The sequence below is a fragment of the Calonectris borealis genome, chromosome 1 (genome assembly GCF_964195595.1).
Source record: "Calonectris borealis chromosome 1, bCalBor7.hap1.2, whole genome shotgun sequence".
Lineage (NCBI taxonomy): Eukaryota > Metazoa > Chordata > Aves > Procellariiformes > Procellariidae > Calonectris > Calonectris borealis.
Window position 1 is genome coordinate 4,909,152 of NC_134312.1, and position 22,652 is coordinate 4,931,803.

General features: G+C 44.3%; 1 protein-coding gene across 2 annotated transcripts in view; it reads right to left on the minus strand.

Moving 5' to 3' along the window:
- The window catches only part of SFMBT2 (Scm like with four mbt domains 2), a 117,989-nt gene that overhangs the window by 84,902 nt on the left and 10,435 nt on the right, over nucleotides 1–22,652 (minus strand). Inside the window, exons 2-4 of one of the 2 annotated variants that reach the window (XM_075143107.1) lie at nucleotides 19,104–19,273; nucleotides 12,098–12,192; nucleotides 8,538–8,778 (exon numbers count right to left, since the gene is read on the minus strand). In XM_075143107.1, the coding sequence (XP_074999208.1) occupies nucleotides 8,538–8,778; nucleotides 12,098–12,192; nucleotides 19,104–19,209 (442 nt within the window). In that variant the 5' untranslated portion in view covers nucleotides 19,210–19,273. Of the gene's footprint in view, nucleotides 1–8,537; nucleotides 8,779–12,097; nucleotides 12,193–19,103; nucleotides 19,342–22,652 lie in introns of those variants that run through there. The other variant, XM_075143115.1, reaches the window with a different exon arrangement.

Here is a 22,652-nt window from a genome sequence, read left to right on the forward strand (position 1 = left end):
CAAAAATCACTGCTTTTCTTTCCCTCCACCTCCGTCCCCCTCCAGACTGTTTATAAAAGGATTAGGCTTTCAGTTTTCATTGCAATAAGCCCGATCCTCAGCTCCGCTGTTGCTTGTATACAAGGTGCTGCTTCTTTCATCCTAACAGGACAGTTGTAGTTAAAATAGTTCAGCCTTCCCTGTACCACCCAAACGAGACCGTTACAGTGCTGCAAACCGCACTGTGTTCCTGCCATGGGAACGGCAACATCATTCGTTTACGGAGGAAGGGACCATGCAGCGGTAGCAGTACACGGAAATAAAAGTCAGGACAGACAGTCCACCCAAGCAAGAGAAAAGCAGTCAGAAAAGTGCATTCATTTCAGTATCGGTATGTCTGAGTCATTTGTTATCAAACCTTCGGTGAAAGGTTTCTTCATCGGTGAAACCCCTTCTTGAACCCTTCCTTGGCTGTCAGCCAACCTACATATGAAACCCATGCTCCAAGTTGGGTTAATAACAGACTAGCGTAAACCGTGCTCTATTATCCTCAGTGTTAGCCGTAAAATTATGTAGTATTGTTTTACTATAGTTTTACTGACTACATTGCTCAGTCCAGTAGAGGATTGGGGATAGCTTATATTTATAAATGAAAGTACTTTCCACCCATAAGTGTGCAAAAATCCAGAATTTGCATTAGAACTGTGCGGGGACAACTGCATCAGTGAAACTGTCACCTCTCTAAGAAATTGCACTGATACCTAATCTGCGTGCAGGCCAAATTTAATTTCTCCAAATAATCCTAAGCAATAAAAAAAGCACCCCAAAACAGATGCTGAGCAGGCCCTTGAGGTGCACTGCAGGGTCCCACGCGGTTTTGGTGGCTGCAGTCGCTGCGTGCATCCCTGCCTCGCTGGACCACGGGCTGTCTGGTCAGGTCTGCTCCTGTTTCCCTTACTCCATTTGTTTGTGAGAATAAATAAATATAAACACAGCATAAACAGATGTCATTGTCCCTGGAAACTAGGCTTGCTGGGTATGCTTCTGCTGAAACGGCTTCTTACTGGAAAATTAGGTTTTGATTAAAGTGTGTTCTTTCCTTGCTTTTAATAAACACAGCCTACCTCATGTGCAAGCTTTGGGCTTTTTTTTTTACTGGAAACCTAAACCATCTTGCATGGCTTTGGTTTTTCAAGTGCCTGATCCTCAGCAAGGGCTGGGTTCCCCAGTTACAAGAGCAGCTCATGGGACATCAAGGAGAAGACATCTCAGGATGACTCCACAAGGAAAGTCTAACCCAGGCAAAAGGGCAAGGAGGGACCAGCACCCACGTATGAATCCCACAAGGCACTGGGGCAACTCAAGACAACGTTTTGGGTATTTAATCCCAGAAACAACTGTCCTGACATTTTTGAGGGGAAAAACGACAACTTTTTTCCAAAGGAAAATATTGATGAGAACAAAGCAAGAGGCTTCACAATTATGGTTTTTGTGAAGGGGGAAAAACACCTTTTCTAAGTCAGTTCCACCAAAAACTCAGTAGAGAAGCACAAAGGGTGACCCCAGCTAACGAGGCTTCACCCCAGGGGAAATCTTGCCCTTAGCAGAGAGCCCAACAGCACCCCATGGCCATGTACCTAAACCCCGGGGTCACTGCAGAGCCAAGGCAGGGAGCCTCATGGGAGGGATGTTCCCTAAGGACCACCTCCACCGCACTCCCAAAAAATTTGAAGCAAAAGGACCTATGCTTAACCAAACATTGATTTTTTCCCCTCGATAGTGTCCATCACTCACGGCGGTCCCAGCTAAGCACACACCTCGCATTTCCCACTCACACAGCGTTTCTTTGTTTCACAACAGAAACACCAAGATAAATCATTTACTGCCGAGTCCATCTTACAAACCTGCCAGCGTCTCATTCCTGCAAGGTTCTCTGCAACTGCGCCTCTAGACCTGAAAAATTATATTAAAAGGAAAATCAAAGCAGAAAAGATTGACCTCAAGCCCAGCAGACCGGGAGACACTCAAAAACTCTGCATTGGATAAAGTCTACAACTCAAACTTTTTGCAAAGCCTGTCCCATCTGCACAGTAGCTCAACAATTACTTACATTCCCAAAAGACAAATGGGGACCTGTTACACTCAGTTTACCCCAAAAGGGCCTCACTTGGCAATATTAAGTCTTTTGAAAGTAACTAAAGCCAGCAGCACATACAAAAGATCTGCAGTTTCACACAATAGTGAAAAGACCATTTTCGTTATCAAGACAACGCTATCTTGATGCCACACGAGCAATGGGCTAACTTGAATTTTCACATCTCAGACTGAGCGATCCGAGTCATGTCAAGGAAGGGGAGGAAAAATTGCTGTGGGTGCTGTAACGAAAATATGTTCTTCTCGGGAGCGAGTCTGCAAGGGGCTACATAAGGCTGGCGGGGAGATGCCGAGCCACGATATGCTCCAGCAATTTCCAGCTGCTGCAAGCTCCCAAGAGACATCAGAGTCAACTGAGATGGCTCCTACTAGGGCAAATTTCAACCCAGACACCCCCGGGTCTTCAGCCAAAGCTGGCATTATTTTTACCTCCCCTCCTCTCATCCCCTCTGCCATCATTAGGAGAGCAAAGAAAAAAAATGCTATTTTTTATATGCTCGTTACGTATAATCTCCTAATGTTCTATGCCAATGCATAAAGCTGCCTACTATGCTAATAGAATATTTAATTGACATTTATTTGCTGACTAGTTATTTATGCTAACGTCACCCCTGCATAATTAATAGTCTGCTAAAGTCGACTTGAAAAGCACACATAAAACACTGTACTAGGAGTCATTTGCAGTATTTAAAATAAAGAAATCCTGCAATCTATTTACATTAGGTTAGTCTAAACTTTGTTTTGATGGAATAAGAGGATAAGGATTGGGCAAAGAAGATACAAAATTAAAAAAAAAAAAAATCTATCTACTTCAAAAATATCCACGGTCTTTGACAGCACAATCTGCCAAAGAAGATTCCCCGAGTTTCATTTTACTTGGCTCGAGGGCCCAGTTTTTAGCTGATGTAAAACAGCATCAGCTCAGTGAATGCCTACTGATTTTCTCCAGCCTCAAGCTCTTAGGAAGTAATATTTCAGGTGAGCCTTCAGTGAAAGAGCTAAACCGGGGCCAGATCTGCTCTCAATTACACCAGTAGAAAAGCAAACTCATCTCAGATATGTCAGTGGAGGCGAGCCAGCTCCTCACAAAGATAAAAGGAGAAGTCCACCCTGCCCATCTGATCCCTCTACCTATTATCATGGACCTGCAGGCATAGTTTACGTTTTATTTCCTCTGGGATGAGATTACCAGGGGAAAGTTGGCTTCGGTTAAAAGAAAAAAAAAACAACCATCCGTGATCGCATTTTCTAAGAGAGAAGCTCTGGAGGCCTTCATCTATTTTCAGAACCATTCTCTCTATGACACTCCCTGAAGAACCTGTGGACAAGCTTTGCGGATACAAGTGACCTCCAAGAACGATGCTGAAAGGCAAGTGTACGGGCCACATCTCCACCACCACCCCCAGCTGTGCCCCTCAAAAAAGCCTCCTGTGCACCTAGGGAGTCTTAAATGACACCAAATCCACACCCCGAGCAGAAAGTGACTGCTCAAGGCTTGTTCTTCTCTTTGCTCCTGTCTCACCATCTCCCCTTACTGCTCCTGTTCCCATCCCCTGCGCCCCATTTTCTCTCAATCCCACTACTTTCTGCTATAGTCCAGCCCCAGCGTCTGTTCTAACCACTACATCCATCGATGATTTCACCTGAGCACTAACAAAATGGAAAAACTGGCTCAAATTTAACTTATTTCTTCCACCTATCTATTTATCTATCTGACGTCTTGCAACACAGCCAACCACCTTTTGACTATGCACAATCCGATGAGTCCTCATGCCGTAAGTTTTGACATGGCCAACCAGATCCTTACACCGGTGATCTCAAACAGCGGGATTTGGCTCTGTGATAGATTCAGGTAATGGTAAAAAAAAAAAAAAAAATAAAAAAAAAATTGTCATTTGAAGACAACCCAGTTTGCTGTGGCTCAAATCTTATCTCCTTTTTCATCCATACCCTGTCCAGAGTCACATCCAGCACTTTCAGTGAAATTCCCCTCCTTTGGCCTAGATCTAGGATTTCACTCTGACCTGAGTGAAACACAAAAACCTATTTCAAATAGTGACCAAATGATGATGTTTGCCTTCACAGAAAGTCTGGGCAGACAAAATGCTTTATGTCCACCACTCTTAATGGCATATTTCACTGGATGAAACTCAGCACCATTCAGGAGGGACTCACTTTACCCAGGATCAGGCTTTTCAGCTTGATTCCTCCTTATATTGATGTAACAGAGAAGTAAAGGCTGCTTTCCTACATATAATCGCAGTACGATCGATCATCTTGATCACCAAATCCAGGGATAGATGGTGTTCAGAGGTTTTCCCATCTGTAGCAGTTCATTGTAAAATCAAAATATAGACCTGGTTCTCCCCCCGCTGTATTTCTTTACATCTCCAGTCTCCTTCGTCTTCTGGTTTACACGGCAAGCGGACTCAAGCTCACTGCGCGGATCTGCACACAGAAACGCCCTGTTTGAATTTCCATCTGTCAATAACGTTAAAGCAGAACCACCGCGGCAATTACAAGTGTACACAATAATCTTGTCGTCCAGTGTCTTTAGCGCATCCCAGAATGCATTAAGATAGTGCCAGGAGAGATTCGGCTCTGTTGGCTCAGCTGTAAATCTGCAATCTGTACAAAAACACCCAAGTGTCAATCAAAAGACGCTCCTGCTCTCTGCGTGGTTCACAATGCATAATTTAGCTACTACGCTTGTCAGGTTCTCCACGCTGCTCTTCTACCCGATGGCAAATGTGTTCATGAACCCAACTGTCATCAACAAAGGAAAACAGCACATGGAAATAACAGGCTAAAGGAGGCAAGAGACCTCTTTTCCTTTCACAGTTAAAGGAATTGCTACTAAGGGAAAGTTTAGTTAGACTTTAATTTTTAATGCTCAATGGGTAAAACATCCCAAGGGATGGAGGATGTTGAAAAACAGCTCTGTGCTGAGGAGGAGGACGGTGCTGGGGGAAGACATAGGAGAGGATAAAGGCTGTCCCTGTTTCCATGCAGGCTAATATAAAGGGGAACCTTTAAATAACTGATGGAAAGCCTATGTCACATCCCACCCTTATAGTGCAGAAAACAAATCCTACGATACCACCACAGCCCTGCCACTGTCAATGAACTTTGAAGCAGGTTGTCCTTCCTCATCTGAATTACAATTGCTGAGGGGCCTTGTCAGAGAGGATGAAAATTTCACACTCAGCTACATCAGGCAGTAGCTACCCACTGCTCAACACCACAGTTAATATGCAATAAAAAAGAAATCTCTGTCCCAGGACGTGACTTTAGAGCTGATCAGTGCCAAAGCTACAGACCATAAGGACAGCTTCACACTTGCCTCAGCTCGTTCATGAATAAACATCCAATTCATTCAAATGAGTTCTATATTAACTAATTTAAATAATTTTCATTTTGCTTTGAATGGTAAACAGATCTATTCTGCCAGGATAGTTGAGTTTGCAATTCAAATTACACACCGATTTGTAATGAGAAAAATATAATTAATGGCAAAGCTTGAAGTAACTACAATTTTACTCCTTTGATTTCCTGCAGGGAAGGAGGGGGCGGAGGGTGAAGCTCGCAGGCACACATGCACCCACACCGTCCTTTCATAAGCAAATACATTTTATTGCAAACTCAAGTATTTGGCTTGAGCAGTCCTATTCTAATGCACTGCACCATAATGTCATGGGAGGACGTAACATGACTTGACATTATACTCGCAGGCCCCATGATGCAATACTAACGTCACCCAATAAATAATCGTGTAACGGTCTGTAAATTAAATGACTTCCTTCTATTGGGATCATAAACAATAATTATTTGGCAGCTGCCCCTTAAAAGCTCTGTGTGTGCTGAACATTAAATCAAGCTCTATTGATTTGCTAAACTGAACCGGCCCGTTTTTTCGCATCTCTCTCCCACCTAATGAAATTCTTCATCCTATCACTCTGTCCCATTCTTGTCTGGCATCGCATTTATAAGACGAGCGCCGATCAGTCCGATCTGATTCATAAGCAGAAACAGAGCATTGTCCCAGTGCTGGGATTTTGCCCGTTAAACAAGTCCTTCTTGGCAGATCTGCTTTTTAACCAAAGCCTTCAGCTCCTGATTAAAATCAAACCCTAGTGACAGATAACTGACCCTGGCCATGTTGTTTGCATGGTCTTGCCAACAGGTATCTTCATTGTAATCAAGATGTGCAGCATCAGGCCCTTAGAAAATGGCTCCGTGCAATTTGAAGCTGGCTTTCGTTTCTTCCAAAGGTTTGACAACAAAATAGCATGCAATGCTAAAAAGGTAAAAAACCTCCACGGAAGTCATAGGGAACATCACTTTCTCTATAACCAATGAGAAGTCTGATCCTGCAGGCTTCACCAGATAAAACTCCCAGCACTTCAATGAAGTTTGGCTCGTTAAGATACATTCACTGATCAGCCAAGCAACTCAGCACAGGACAAACTCCAGACATCCATCTACAGTAAGTCTAGCACTCACAAGCTACCTTGAAAAGCTGGTCAGAGCTCAGTTCTCCCTACAGCAGATGAGGGGCACTCTTGCAAATCCAGCCTCTTCCTTGTGGTGTCCCAACGGGAGCTACGATCTTTGAAAGCCACCTTTGACCACAGGCTGAACCCTATGGGCAAACACCCAGAGGACCTCTGCGATTTATGAGCCCACTTAAGACCTCTCTCTTTTCCAAGTGAGAAAAGTCCTGAAGGTTCAAAATCCTCCTGGGCATTTTAGATGCCTCATTCCAAAATATGACTCAAGCTCTTAAATGCTTAAATCTCTTTGGAAATTACAACCTACGCATTTAATTTATTCTTTCTGAAAATTATACTAAGATGTATTCAATAGAGTTTATTCACTGAGAATGGGAGTGGAAAAAAACCAAACCAAAACAGGGCAGTTGCCCAAATTTAAGACCCTGGCATACCGTTCATCACCCAGCCAGAGGAGAAAGGAGGTATGACGCACTGCACATTTGCAGTCATTCAAGCGAAACAATTCACAAGAAGCAGCCACAACCCAAAGAGCAGATTCCAACATTTCCATGAAAAGCAGTTGCCTCCGGTTATAAAACAATCATTATTTTCTATTAAGACAGTCAATAAGATCTCTTACCCCTTGACCCTGGCATTTTGAGATTTAGTTTACAGCACTGTACACCATTCTGGTAACATTGATTATAATCCACGTAATAAAAGGTAGTTTAAGAGACCAATAAAATAAAATACCTAACCCCTCTCACATCAGCTTGATTTACTAGTGCTAAGCCAACAGATTTTTCAACCATATTTGTCTTCAAGAATTCTTTTTTTTTTAGGCAATCAATCCTCTGTTTATTCAAAAGACACAGACCAGAACAAAAAGATAAGTTTAGCTCAGAGTTCGGCATACACAAGGCAAGAATGTCAGCTCTGATTCAAAGACCGTGTCTACAGCTCACTTCAGCGGGAGGTCAGGCAACACCTACACCAGGAAAACCACGCAAGGCACACAAATGGCATATATACTTTTTTCTATGGTCACACGCAACAGAAAGTAAAATAACAACTTCAGCAGCAGAATCCTTAAATGAGACTTTTCTTAAACGTATGCACAAGCTGGAGGCTAAATATTCATCTCTTCTTCCCTCGATCCGGAATAAATGGGATATATGGCAGGAATACGTATAACAGTGACAAGTATGCCTCTGCTTGGAGCTACACAGCGGTCAGGATACACGGCTGTTCCATTGCTGTACACAGCCAAAAAAATACCATTTCTTCTTACACAGTGGGGATCAAATTGTATTATTAACAAACTGTTCCACATGGGCCATTCAGTAATCTAGAGCTCTTGCATTCAGCTTGTGTTCACCTAAGAGCTGATAATCAGGACATGTCCTAACCTATGATGATGAAATTTTGCTACCTTTAGTCGTGTGTAGCTACCATCGGCATTAAAAGCTGCAAGAATCAGGCAATGGAAGGTTTTAAACTTTCAGGGCAAAACACTTGAGCGCACAGCCAACTTCTGCTTTGGTTACACCCAAACCGATCTTGCGTATTTTAGTTTATTCTCACTCTGAATTTCATCCTTCCTTCCTACAAGAACAGGACAATTTTCTCCCCTACCTGAAAATCACAGCTTTACAATTTAGCAGTAAGTTTCCTTTTTAGAACGGTTTCATACAGAAGCGCCTTCGGTTGTTACCAAACAGGGCAAAAACGCCTTTGCTAGAGGCCAACTGGCAAACTGAACCACCCGCTGACCTGTGGAGACCTGAGCCTGACTGCATCACCCAACACCAGTTGAGGATCTGGAGTACCCATTCCAGATCAACTGAAGTCTGGAGATTAACCACCAGCCCAATACCAGAGCATGACCCTAACAAAACACACAGAACTCACCATCTGGAGGCATCAGGACCTTGTTATTCTGTGTACACCAGCCAACGGGGTGAAGATCTGCTGTCATCACGTCACACCAGAAATCCGCCCTGCGGTCATCTCCATAGCCACAGTAACGAAGCAGTAAGAGCTGTCCACATGTTGTAATGATCGTAGCCACCCAATATGTGTCCGGATTGCTCTTGTTGGCCACTTCTAATTTCATTCCTGGTTGGAAACTGCTTTGAAGGCTGATTTCAACCTTACAAAATGAGAAAGGCATGGTGTTACCTTTTCTTCTTTGCCGGAAGACCCCCTCCCCAGCTAAGCAAGATAATGCTGCCCTTAAAGAGCAGCTCTGGGATAGGACACGAGTTGATTGTGCTCCTTAATCCAACCACCTCCTTCACAATCTGGCTGGGCAGGACCATTCCTACTTCACTGGCATATACCCCATCATGCAAGGTCCCACATGCTCCAAAGAGCCCCTCCAGCAGTGGTAACCCCAGGTGCACTACATCTAAGAGAGGACTGGTACCCATCTTCACATCATAAATCTCACTAATGCCTGGGAGAAAGGAGGTATAACTCAAATGAGGTTGTATTTCCCACTGCACAGCTCCGTCAGGCAAATCACGCACGGTAGAAAGGCAGGTACTAAGCACTTCTAGGAGCTAAGCCCAACTATAATAATTAATAATATAATAACAACACTGAAGCACCTCCTGAGGCTTGCCAAGCATCAAGCGCTGAATGCTGTACCAGGCAGACCAAGGAAAGCATTTCCACTAAACCCATCCTCAGCAGCTCAAGCCTCAACTGATTTGCTCTCCCAGCACCCTAGTAAATAAGGTATGACCCATTGCTGGAAGAAGCAAATGGTTTGGGTCACTGTCCTGCCAACTGATGGAGATGTCGCTTCATTTATCTCAGCAGTTACAGGTCACACGTAACTTGCCTCAGGACACTGGAGATGCCAGTGCATCTCTTCTAGGACACTGCAGGGACTGCTGTTAAACACTAGGGCCTGCTGCGGGCACATCGTAACGTATCTTCCAAGGGCCAGTGGGATGCCTCTAGCTGCTGTTGATAGAGAACAGGTGAATGCTGGTTCACTGGTTCAGGTGCCAGCTTTGCCTTCAGAAAACCATCCAAAACATAGCCTGTTACTCCCTATGAGATGCTTAAGGACAGGTTCTTAGAGGTTTCTTAGTACCTTATCTCCTACTGAATCCAGAGAGATTATCAAGTCTGGTTTAAGCTTGTCTCTGATTAACTTCTCATTTAAATAACAGGTTAAAATGCCTCTTTTACTCACAAAGGTAAATATAATACAGTCTGCTTGGCCACCTGAAGACTTCTCAGGCTTGGGGATGCCAAGGTGCAGAGAAAACACTGAGCTCCTCTGGGATGTCAGTGGTACCCCCCCACTCATCCCACTCCAGCTTATGACATGAGCGGTGCCCAGCCAAAGCCATTTATTATCTGCAGGTTACAACACTCCACGTGCCTTTAATTGTGCGGGCATTTCCATCAGCACCTATGCCTGGAGTCACAGAATAGCTGAGGTTGGAAGGAAGCTTTGGAGATCATCTAAGATTGAAGAAGGTCTGTGACATTTACTACTTTACTTAGTCATAAGACAGGATCTTAGCTCTTCCGACGCTAAGGGTCCTCATTAATAATGCAGGATACACGTTCAGTTGTACTTTTTCTCCTTGTGTTCACCATATAGATGATGGTGTGCTCATCATAAAATGAAGTGGTATTCTGGAGGCAAGGGACTCGGGGCTGGAAATCACAAAAAGAGGGGAATCTAATAGACTGATAGTATAATCTTCTCTGACAGCCTTCAGGTTCCTGGCCAACCCAGTTTTTTGGAGGATCAGGTTCCAGCTTGTGAAGCAGTCGCTAAGGACCGCTCCCAGCACTAACTTGCCTCATCGACAGTCCCAGGATCGAGGTGCTGTGAGACTCCGCAATCAGCAGGAGGATGAGGTGTGCATCTCCACACACCTAAAGACATTCTTAAGGGCTTCATGAAGCACAAAACTTTCACCTGGATCTGGTATTTGGGTCAGGGCCCAGAGCAGAACAAAATGCTCTCTCCAGACAGCTGCTGGACCAAGGATAAATTCTACAATAAAACTTTGGCATTGCCCTGTAATTCTCCCGTATAGAGAATTACGGTCCTTCGTCCTGCAATACTCTACTGTTGTTAAAATTGAAGCAAAATAGGGGGGTGGAGGATTGTATTCTTTTTTTCAGATGCAGATGGAAAATGCAGATGGAAGATGCAGATGGTTTCATCACTGCATATCACTTACCCCTTCAAAACAAGCCAAGAAACCACCTGGAGAAAAAAATGGTTTAATGGCGTGAATACAGTCATCCAAACAGAGACTTCTCTTAAAGTAGCAACAGGTTCTTCAGGAAGCTTTCTCACTGCAGTACAACTACCTTGTTCCCAAAGGACATCTCTGCCACCAAACAAACTCGGTGTAAAGCAGCCCAGAGCATCACAACCTAAACTCTTCTCTTCACGCTGAAGATATTCACATCCTCCAGAGCACGCAGACCAGCGTGGGGGAAGAGGAGCTGACCAATGAGCAACTGTATCAGAACGGGCTACAGTTCTGATGGGTCAGGTAGGAGGATGAGCAGCACCATCCTCAGGGAACTTGTAGCTGAGGACAGAGGACCACCATGACTTCTCATGGCTTGACTCAGATGAAGGCATCACAACACCTTCCCACTAGGTCCCAACATCTCTGACAGCACAGTCTTGTGGTTGAATGACAAAGATGTTCTGGAAAAAATCTACCGATGTGGCCACATCTGCACACCCTTGACTGTGATGAAGAAGAACTACCTCAGCTTAATTTCTGTCCCCTGTCCTCATGTGACATCACACAGGTGGAGCTGAATAGAAGAGATTAAACAACTGGTGGTGGATGGAGAAGCTGGTCCCGGACAACAATATCCTTAACTGTGATGGGCTCTGCTTGGAGACAGAGTCCTTTTTTCAAAGCATGCTCTGATCTTCTTCATCAGTCAAGATATCAGAGACTTCAAACGCTACTTGCACTAACATGGACCAGAGCCACAGACCATGGCTGTCTATATGAGACCATGTAACTGCCATGGCTGTCTATATGAGCCATGTTCACCCAGAAAAAGCATCACCCACCCAAGTACTTGGTTCTCATACTTCTGAGACAGCATCTCCAGGCAGGAGGCTAGAGAGATGGCTTCCTATGGGCCATGCTGGGCTCTAGTGCTGAGTGACCCTGCTAGACAGTAAACCATGCATTAAGAAGACAGCTTTGGAGAAATAAGGCACTCTCGTGAGATGAATCTCTATGGGTTGGGATGGACAGCACTGAATAAATAAGGAGAAGGAAAAACACACCAAGGTCACCTAACACCAGCTGGGGGGCCATTCCTACGCAGGCTCCCGCATGCACAGAGGGACGATTTCTCCCCAAAATGGTCAGACCACAGTTCAGTTATCCAGGGACCCCTGAAAACCAGAAAAGGGAACGCACACACCACCAGCAAAGCTCAGACGAAGCACATACGTGTTTGAAGGAGGTGTGGGGAGCAGCGCTGGCTCCTGTTTCCTCCAGGAACTCGTCCCAGTTGAAGTCTGCGTCCTCAATGCTGGAGCCCTCATCTGTTCAAAATCAAAAAAAAAAAAAAAAAAAAACAAAAAAAACACAACAGAAAGAAAAGCAGCCTAAAACACAGCCAAAGAAGGCAAAAGTTGTGTCAAAGAGTTCAGGGTGAGAATAGCAACCAGTATAAATATCAACACAAGGGGAAACAGAAAGCTTGTTTTAAAGATCTGTGCTTATCTAGTTTGACCGACTCTTACTAATCTTTCAGCAGACTTTGGGACTTTAGCAGCCAACACTTTGAAACCAGAAATGACTCTGCTTTCACGGCAGCGGGGGAACAAACCCGACATACTGCAACAGGCAGTTGTGCTCTTTTATTTTGTATTTGATGACCCCCTTGCTGCAAGGGAGGTGGCTGCCTGTCCGCTATCACAAGGGTGCAATGGCCTTGCTCGTGCCCCAGAATTGGGGTCACCCAGCACTGTTAATTACAGCAATGCCCTGGTGACAATATTAGAAGTTGCTTCTGTTGGCTGAGCAGTGTGTAGAGCAAATACGCCAACCCTTGGGGTTGGGGAGCCCCAGGTTCAGTCCTGCCACCCTTTCTGCCCTTCCTCAGCATCCCTCCAGCCAGAAATCTCACCCGAGGCCCCCATGCCTCCCAAGACTACAGCTGTTCTCCTCCAAATCCCCCAGCACCCCTCACCAGACGGCTATCGCCTTCTTGCTCCCTGCACTCGTCCTTGCCCCATGTCAGATTTGGGGCGCTGCATCATGCCTCCCCCATCTGCACCATTGCCCCGCACGATCCCTCCCCACGGTGAGGGACTTGACATTACTACTCTTTTTTTTTTTTTTTTTAATAACCGCGCTGAATAGAGCCGAGCTGAGGCCTCAAACGATCGCTGAAACACACACAGCAATAATTAAAAATAAATCTTCTTTCACTTACAGAAAATCAGCCAAATCTGATTGTTTTCATTTTGTTCCCAAGCAATCTCGCAAACCCGGTTTCATCCCCAGAGCAAAAATATTTACAGTCTAGCAATGAGCTCTTTGCAATAAGCATTTATCAGGCAAACTCTGCGAGACCCTTACCTGCCCAAACATTCATCAGCGTGGTCATGATGTAAGTAAAGTGACTCATGACAAACTGAATTAAGAAACCTCCCCAGACAGTTTTATGAAGAAAACGGCAGAGTTAATTTATTGCAATTATTGCAACAGGTCTCCAGTTTTCAGGACCAGAAAATTATGTTGTGCAATGGGAATCTCTCATTATTAAAAGGGGAAGACATAGGTTTTATTTGCTGCCTATGGAGCCAGACATACATAGGCGAGGAGAAAAAAGCAGATCAGAAGAGGGTTTTTGAGACAGAGCTGGTGGAAGGTAAAGATCTGTCTGGGAGTTCAAAGAGGAGCGCAGAGCTGTCATCGCTGTTAACACTTTGCACACTGCTGCATCAAGACTAAGGTCTGACTCCTTACCTCAAACTCAATTAACCTGTTTAAATATGTAGACGTAAATCAACATTTAAGATGTAAATCAACATCTAAGATGTAAATCAACATCTAAGATGTAAATCAACATCTAAGATGTAAATCAACATTTACTCCCATGATAACGCGGCTACCAGATGACTTTTCAACTCAGCAAGACAAGAAATAACCCAACTCCATGATTACAACCTGAAAATAGAGAAATTCAATGTAGAATAAGGGATGGGCCTTGTTTCGTTTCTTGCAATCACTGCAAAAACCTCCAGGCATAGAAGCTGACTCTATGACCGTTTGAGATATTTGACCCAAATGAGGGGTTTGCTCATTCTTGACCGAAAGATAAGCCACAGCTTAACCACAAGGTAGGAGCTTGGTGCAAAAATTGCTAATAGTTTCCTTCATCTATATCATGCAGGCAGGCAACTTAAATGATGAGGGATTTTTTTCAGCCTTAATGTCTGCAACCCTGTGGAGTTAAGGTTTTAGAGAAGAGCCAGGTCCAGAGATTCCAGAGCCTCTAAAATAAAGTATGTTAGTCCACGAGTAGGTGGGCAGATATGGTTATCCATCCCAGGCTTAAAATTACTCCGATGCTTAAGCAACTTTCTACCCTGAGCACAACCAATCCCCATCCCCCAGCAACATCTGACGTGAAAAGCAAAAGGCAAAAAGCTAAAAGGGCCTCCCCTCTGCCTGGTTGCTCCCCACTTCTGCATCCAACTGCGCTTGTGGTGTTGGGATGAGCTGCTCAACAACCCCAAGGACATCTTCACCTCAGGACATCTGACATGAACAGGACATTTCCAGGTCAACCTTGGGCTCTCTTCTCTTCTGCTGACATACTTCTACTTCAGAGCATGAGGCATGTCCCTCAGCCCACAACGCTTTCTGTATATTCTCAGTTTTTATTACTCCTTTTTGCTCTAACCTGCTGAGTGAGGCCAGACAAGTATCTCCTTTTCTCCAGCCTTCCTCGGTAGTCACTCCACAGAGCAGTGGAAGCAGGGATTTTGAGGCAGTTCAGTATAAAACCTCCAGCCCTTGCAGGGAGCAATGTCTCCAGGGTGACAAAATCTTCTCCAGAATTTGCCAACAGCACGTTAATTACGTTAGCATTACAGATGCTAGTGATGGATGCAACAAGTCCTCCTCTACTTCCTAATCTCATTCCCCGTGACCTACCCTGCCACGTGCCAATCACTGGCCCCACTGTTCCCACAGCCCCACTAGCAGGTTCATGCACATGCAGTCCAGCAAAACTCACAACAGCACCTGTTTAAAAAAATATCACCCAGATCACTCCTTTTAGACCCAAACAGAGAGGCTTTAAGACCCCAGGGGGAGGCAGCGTGAGAGCTGCAGCCTTCCCTCCCTGTCAATTCATTTCTCTCTGACACATCACGAGTCTGACTCCTCTATCTGTGTTTTATCTGCAGACTTTATCAGGAAATTACTTTTACAAGCTCTGTAAAAGAGCACTCATTTATCACGGTATCAGTGGTTTATTTTGCTTTGTTTTATCACAAAGGATTTTGAAGGGACTGTAAGTTTCCAAAATGTTTTTTGATGGACTTTGTTCCCTTCTAGAAATCTGGCAGGGGGGCATCCAGAGCAGAAACAGCATGCCCAGGGATGAGACCTGCCCAAGGGACCCAACCCCATCCGTGCAGGTAACGAGGCTGCACACAAGTCTACTCATCCATCAGAAAAGCCCTGCTGCTGAGGAGAAGAGGACACCTCTTGCCCATCTCTCTCAATTGCCTGGAGATCCCCTGATTCAAATGCAGATGGAGAAATACAAAGTCTCTCTTAACATACAACAAGGAAGACCGTGCCCACTTGAGAAGAGGTTATCACAAAGCCGATCTGTTCGTCGCTCCTCAAGTAACCTGCTTCAAGAACAAAGTCCCTGCTCTGCTGGAGAGCTGCAAAACCCCAGGTGCCAGCATTGCACAGAGCGAGGCGACAAATTTGGCATTAGGCCTATTTACATATCAGCTCCCTTTCCAATTATTGGTACTTAGGCCCAGTGCTCTTTCTTAATGGAAGAGTCAAGGTGGGCCAGTCTACAATAGGGTGATGTATAAAGAAGCCCAGGATGGCAAACAAAATCGACAAGTCATTATCTGTGAGCCTCCCAATGGCTTTAAAGTGCTCGTGCATTGACACTATAAAAATGCAACTGTTCCAGTTGTTAACAGCCTCCCGGGAGGTTCGGCTATGGGAAATAAAGGGGATAAGAGACCCAAAACCTGTGGCTCCAGCAACACAGGTTCTTCCCAGGTTTCACTGAAGGACAAAGTATTTGTGGCAAATTGCTTAGCCATCTTATTTATAGCACATAGATACATTCACGACTTTTTGAGTGAATAGGGAACTGAAATGCTTTAGCAGTTAACACACCAAGCAAGGTGCCGGGGGGACTTGATCAACCACAAACCTCCGGCATGGCCTTGGGAGAGTCACCAAGATCCATATCCCCAAAGAAATTTAGGCACCACAGGTCAGTTCTTCTCATTCCAAAAACAATGCCTATGGTTGGCCAACTGAATCTCATTCTAGAGGCTCCTACCTCTCTCCTATAGATATAGATGGATCCAGTGGTGACTAGATCAGGCTGCAGGTGTCCACTCTGGAAATGTCTGAATTAGAGGACATGAATCCCACCTCAAGAGAGGGGTCTGCATCACATGAGCAACAAGGATTGAGATGTTCCCGTCTGCTCCAGCCAGGGTTAGCTTTCTTCATCCTCAGTGGGGAGAACAGGCAGCTCCAGAGGGCAACTCAACCCAAAGGCAACCCAGCACCTGTGTTTAAATGGGATGACTTGCTTTCTGGAGCTGTATCTTTCTCTTCATTGGTGATACAGGCAGCATCAGATGACAAGGTTTTGTAAGGTGTTTTAAGACACCTCAGCTCCAGATTCAGATGTTCAGAGGACCCTCAGTAGTCATCTCTATGAGTCACACTATAGAAGGGAGGCTCTTTCTCTTTCATGTCTATGGGAGAACCCAGGACAATATTTATGTTCTTACCTAAGGTAACAGAAGTGTCCTGCTTCCTTTAGGTGGGATGAATCCAGGTTTCTCATCACAGCCCCTCCATACCTACGCATCCTCCCCTTCATAGAGACAGTGCACTTTTTCTGTATGCTTTGCCTCCTCCCGGATGTCTAGAGACATCCATTAGATGAGGGCAACCATGTGTGACACTTCCCTCCAGGAAAGTTCTTATCATGCAACTATTTCTGATTCCGGGGTTTCCTTGAGACAAACATGGTTTCTAAGCAGTTAGTACTCCACATCTTTCTTCCATAAGCATGTCCCATTTCCCTTTGATGCCAACTGAAACAACCAGAACCACTGCTTATACCATGGAAAAAAACCAAAACTTTGGCTGGTCAAACAACCCCACAGCACAGGAAAGTTTCCACCTCTCCGCGTCCCACCTAACATGCAGAGCTTAAGAGCCCAGTTGAACCTAGAAGGATCATGGCAAGACCAACCGGACTTCCCCACATCTCAAACAGTTTTCAGTGTAACACAGCCAGTTTGCATTTTTATAGAACATCCCTCTCATTTTTCCCTACCCCTGCTGACCTCTTGAAAGCCCACCTGCATTTCCATCTCAATTGCACAAGCATAACGCAGTTGCTTGCTAAGAACTGCCCAGGTGGGCATGGGCAACCTGCAGGCCAAATGTGCCACCCTTGTTTATTTTCACGGCAAAAGTTGTAGAAGATAGTTGCATTGCACAAGGGGCAGTGCAAAACAGCCCATCCTCACCCTAAGAAGCTTACAAAATCACCTCAAGGACCACAGCTCATAGTTTAACCAGCATGGTCTTACATTGCTGTGAGTCTTCCCCCCCAACTCATTAGTGAACATGGCAAAGATTCAAAGGCTGGTCACAGCTTTCCAATGGGTGGTGTCCAGGGAAACAGGACAATCACAGAGTCACTACAAGAAGGGAAGAAACTAAAGGCTGGGTGGTCAAATTTCTGAGGTGCTGAGTGAGAAACAGTGAAAAGCAGACCAAAGACACAGCTTTGCCAAGGACTTCAGCACAGCACTGACCAATAAAGCATGAACAGCACCACCGGAGAGAAAAGATGCAAAAGACACCGAAGGCAAAGTATGCAGAGTTTCTAAGTAGTCACCCCAACACTGCTACAGTTGCATTCCAGTACCGTTGAATCAGTGATTCACCACTGGTGAGGGCACCTATTTCCATGGAAGTAGACTTTAGGCAATCCTTTAGGAGGCCCACCTGCAAGCACAGACTTTCATCTGCCATTTACATCTCAGGATCCCTTTGTCAAGAATAGCTCTTGCAGAAACGCAAGCGCGTCCTGGAAAAGCATTCAAGCATACGAGCACCAACACAAGTACCACAATGCAAAAACGAACCCTTTTGTACAGATTGACTGACTGATAGCTCAGTGTTGTTCTCCACAAGTTCACCAGTTGAGCTCTCCCACACAAACACAGAGCAAGGATCATAGAATCATAGAATCATTAAGGTTGATGAAGTTACAAGTTATAGCTGAGCCAAATTAACAATTCAGTGCCACTGGGAGAGGTCCCATTCCCACCAGCATGTGCTCTGGCCCTCCCTCTTCCTCTAGCCAATTCAACTCACAAAGCTGGCAGAAAACTATTCACTTTTTTTTTCTGGATTACCTTTCTGCTGGGTTGGCAAGTTGATTGACTCAGCCCAGGCAGCAGAGGTGGTGCAAGAGAAGAGATGGTATAAAGAGAGGTCTCCCATTTTGGCATCAGAAAGAAAGTAGATTGGGTCTAGCCATAATGTGCAACTTCACCATGAGATACAGTCTCCTCCTGTTAAGGCTAGATATGGGAAGTCAAAGCACCTAATTCCAGCAGAAATCATCAGAAGTTAGTGCTTATTTTTCTGTATCCACGATGACGATGCCCAAACTTAGCACAGTGAATCCTCACCTTTAGGTGCCCATCACAGAGCATTACAGAGCATCCAAGGACAACATGCGCTCCATTGGCTGGCCTAATGTTTGTGAAGGCCTCTCACCTGAGGCACTCAAAAAAATTTTGAAGGAAATGAGGGTGAAGGTCAAAACAAAGGAGAAATGCTGTAATTTCTGAATGTTCATTTCCTCTCTTTAACCACAAAACTTCAACAAAATAAAAAAGGATGGGGAAACTGGAAGAACACAGTATGATGTTGTGGGAAAGGTTTTCCATTGCTTTTTGTTTAAATTTTGAATAGCTGCTACATACTGTAGAAGAGATCCAGAAGAAGAAAAGCTCAAATTTCCCAACCCATCAACCATGGGACACAGTCCAATCCATAAGACTCAAAAAAGGCCTTCAAGCTGTACAACCATTCCCAATGCTCCCCTGGCAACATGGCTGACCCCACCTCTACTGGTGATCAGTTAGGGGGCTGTAACAGTGAAGACAACCCGTGGGGGTGAAGGAGAGCTCACCTGAATCAAACTGCTCCCTGTTGCCATTGGCCGGGCTCTGACCCTTCTCTGGGGAGAGATGCTGGGTCTCCTGCATGGTGGCGATGAAAGACGCCCTTGTCTCCATGGTTCAGAGGAAGAGGTCTTGCCTTCCTAATTCATCCTGCAGCAGGGAGCGCCTAGAGGACAAGCTAAAAGAAAAAAAAAAAAAATAGTGATTTGCTCTACCTACACCAACCCATTCCCTCAGCCTTTCCTAATGGTCTTCAAGTTATCCCATGTTGGTTGTAACTCTTCGATCCTGCTCTCTCCTCCAAGGTGAAGCTAGAGTTGGATGAGGAACCACAACGAAGGACCTCAGTGGCAATAATATCATTAACAGCAATAACAACAGAGAAGATAATGAGGTAATAAACAGCATCCACAGGCTTCACATCTCAAAGTTCAGTCCAGCTTCCTGCACCACAACAGAGAGGGAAGGACCAGCCCATAAGGTGGCACAACCCATGCCACAAAAAAAAAAAAAGCCAGGAAAAGCCAACTCAACCATCCCCCCGCAAGTCCAGCCTTTGACGTCCCACTTTTTGATGGCTAACACTGTGTGAGATATATCTGACTCCATAAATATTCCAACTTCCAAAGGGGGAGATTTGTGATATCGAAACACTGGAGGGAAAATACTTGGGAGAGATTGGAATAACTCTAGAAAATAAAGTTCAGCATGCAAAATGCAGATACCCTAATGAAATAACGCTGGCTGCAACTGCTGTTTGAATGAAGACTGACATAAGGTCAGGCACCAGTTAGTACCATGCAGGGTAGCAAATATTAACTCAGGTGTAGATTGGGTTACATTGGCAGAGGAGATTCTTCTAGAAGGAATGACCATAGTAAATACAAAGCAGAATAAAAACACGCAGAGATGAAAAATGATATGAGAAAGGGAATACAGACTGACTAGATCTTGAGTCAGACACCAGACTAAATGAGAACTATATTTCTAGCTACAGTGAGCCACCAGACAAGCAATACCCAGAGATGCACCTTTAGGAGTAGATTAAAAAGAACTCCAAAGTGAGCATTTCAGCAAAACTCTCTGAGATGGTAATGAATTACGAGGTATCGAAGGAGGACTGAAAAAGAGAAACCAAGAGCTCGGGTTATGGGCACAGAGGGAACCAGCTATTCACACCAGATATGCTAAAGCAAAGACAGATAGTAGGGAAAGTCTGTGTCCAGAATATATGATGTGGAGGACTGGTCCTGCTTATTAGTGGATGCCTCCAAGACCTGAATGACAGAGAGAACTGTGCTGGCAGCACCGACACCAAATGCTCTGCAAGAAGCGTGACTAAAAGTAGGAAAAAAGTTTACTGCCAGAGGCCAGGCAAAGCAGGAGGTAATAAGATTGTAAAAATATTATAGGATTTTATAGGATTTTTTCAACTTTTACTACTCAGGAGGCATATTCAGGAAGACCAGATATGGTGGTTATAAAATTAAAAGAGGGAGAGTGTTCTGTCGTAGATTTTTCATTCCCAGTTTTTAAGGCTGTTCCAATGAAAATTGCAAGGAAGAAATGGACATGTGTGAGCAGTTACAGGAGGAACTGAAAAAGATGAGGAGCATGTCAAGTGCAAGTGTGATATCCATGATAAAATCTATGATAAAACCATACCTATGATAAAACCATGGCTGTTTCACAAAGCACCACTGGTAAAAGCAAATTACCAAGACAGATGATACAACCCCCAACTGAAGGTTGTTTGGGCAAAGTTAGACCCCCATCAGCAATTTGTGCTCCCCACCCCAAAGGAACGTGCTAATGAAAGGAAACAAATATTTTTAAAAAAGGAGACTGTAAACCAATTCAGAGCAATATGCTTGTTGGTCTCTTTACAAAGTGCTTAGTATACTTTGAGCACTCCATAAATAATAATGATCACTTTCCCACTGCGATGGCCACTACAGCACTTCATCTTTATTCTTTGTTGACATGAGACTTGCTAATGAATTAAGTGTGTTATATACTATGAGTATTTTGAGTGCAGCTAACCTCAGAACATATATATCACTCATCCCCAGTGTATATTAAGTTTCAATTAACTATGAATCTAGAAGCAATCAGTCTACTGAAAGTCAAAAAACACTCCTCCTTTGGTAGAGAATACTTCTGTAAATATCATTAATAATAAATTGGTTAAGTATCAGGATTTTACATCAAGCTTGTTAAATGTGAGAGGAGGGGAGGTGTCAGCAGAAGCTAAAACTTGGGTAGATTCAGCTGTTTTCATTTTTGCCTAGGACCAGACAATGATGGAAGGTAATCTTGGTCTATTAAAAAAAAATTCAAAGAACGGAGAGAAACAGAGAGATCAATTTAAACACAACAAATCAATCATCTTAAACAGAACTCAGGGGTAACAATATAAATACCAAGAAGAAAGATAAGCTACTTGGTAGCATAGTTAAATCTTGTGACACTCCTATGATGCTGATAAGACAAAGTTATGAGCTGATAAAAAGCTGAAGGTGTCCAATCAGACGAAGACAGTATTTGTTGCTTCTTATGCAGTCAAGCCCCAAATCTGCCACCAGACCCATGAAAACGCCTGTTCCCCTGGGTCAGGGAATTTCCCATCAGAAACGGAAAATGGATGGGAAAACCAGCAGGAACCTGTCCGAGGTGTCTGCACCATGGCTGGGATCCATCCTCGGTGGCCACGTCTGGGGCTGGGCTTGAGCCCACTTCGATTAAAAGGGGGCAATGCAGAATCTCTTAGCCAGATTCAGCAATGTCGTCAACATTTTTGTTTGTTTAACTCTATTTTAATGTGTTTTTTGCTTAAGCTATGGAAAACTTACTGTTTTTGAAATGTCATGTCAAGAGCATCCATATGCCAAGAAAAGCTATAGCCTCTGACAGATCCAGTTTTCTTATTTTGGGAATAACTAGTTTACCATTTATGGTAGGAGAGCGTCTTTTCCCAATATGATGTGACAAGAAGACCAAACTCTTATGCAAACATAAGCTTCAAGATAGCTCTGAGCCTTGGTGTTGATGTAACTAACTAGCAGAGAACGCTGACATAGGGTATTAATTTTTCACTTCTTATTAATTGCTGCTAATTAACACTTCAAACAGAGTCCCCAGCCATACTGTTAACAGCAGCATGCTGACTGGCCTGCAATCATCAACATTAAACAAGAAGCACACACCGCTGCACTCTGATTTATCTGTCAGTCTGAAGACACCTGTGTCCACTGGAAACCAAATTAAGGACCACAAGCCACATCACCAGCCTGTAAACCAGGGGATGGGAAACAACAGCAAAAGAGGCTCAAGGTGACACTACTCTAGGCAGGAACACAAAGAAAAATATTATGAAGTGCATTTGAAAGAGCAGGGAGGGGGGGAAATTCCCTGGTTTCAGATCCCTTGTTCATTGTTTCTGCACAGTGGTGGTTCAAACCGATCCGATTCTTCTACCACGCAGCTCCCATTCCCCTGGTATTTAATTCAGATCCAGACTCTTAATTCACAGGCAGAAAAAGCCAGCCAATGTGAAA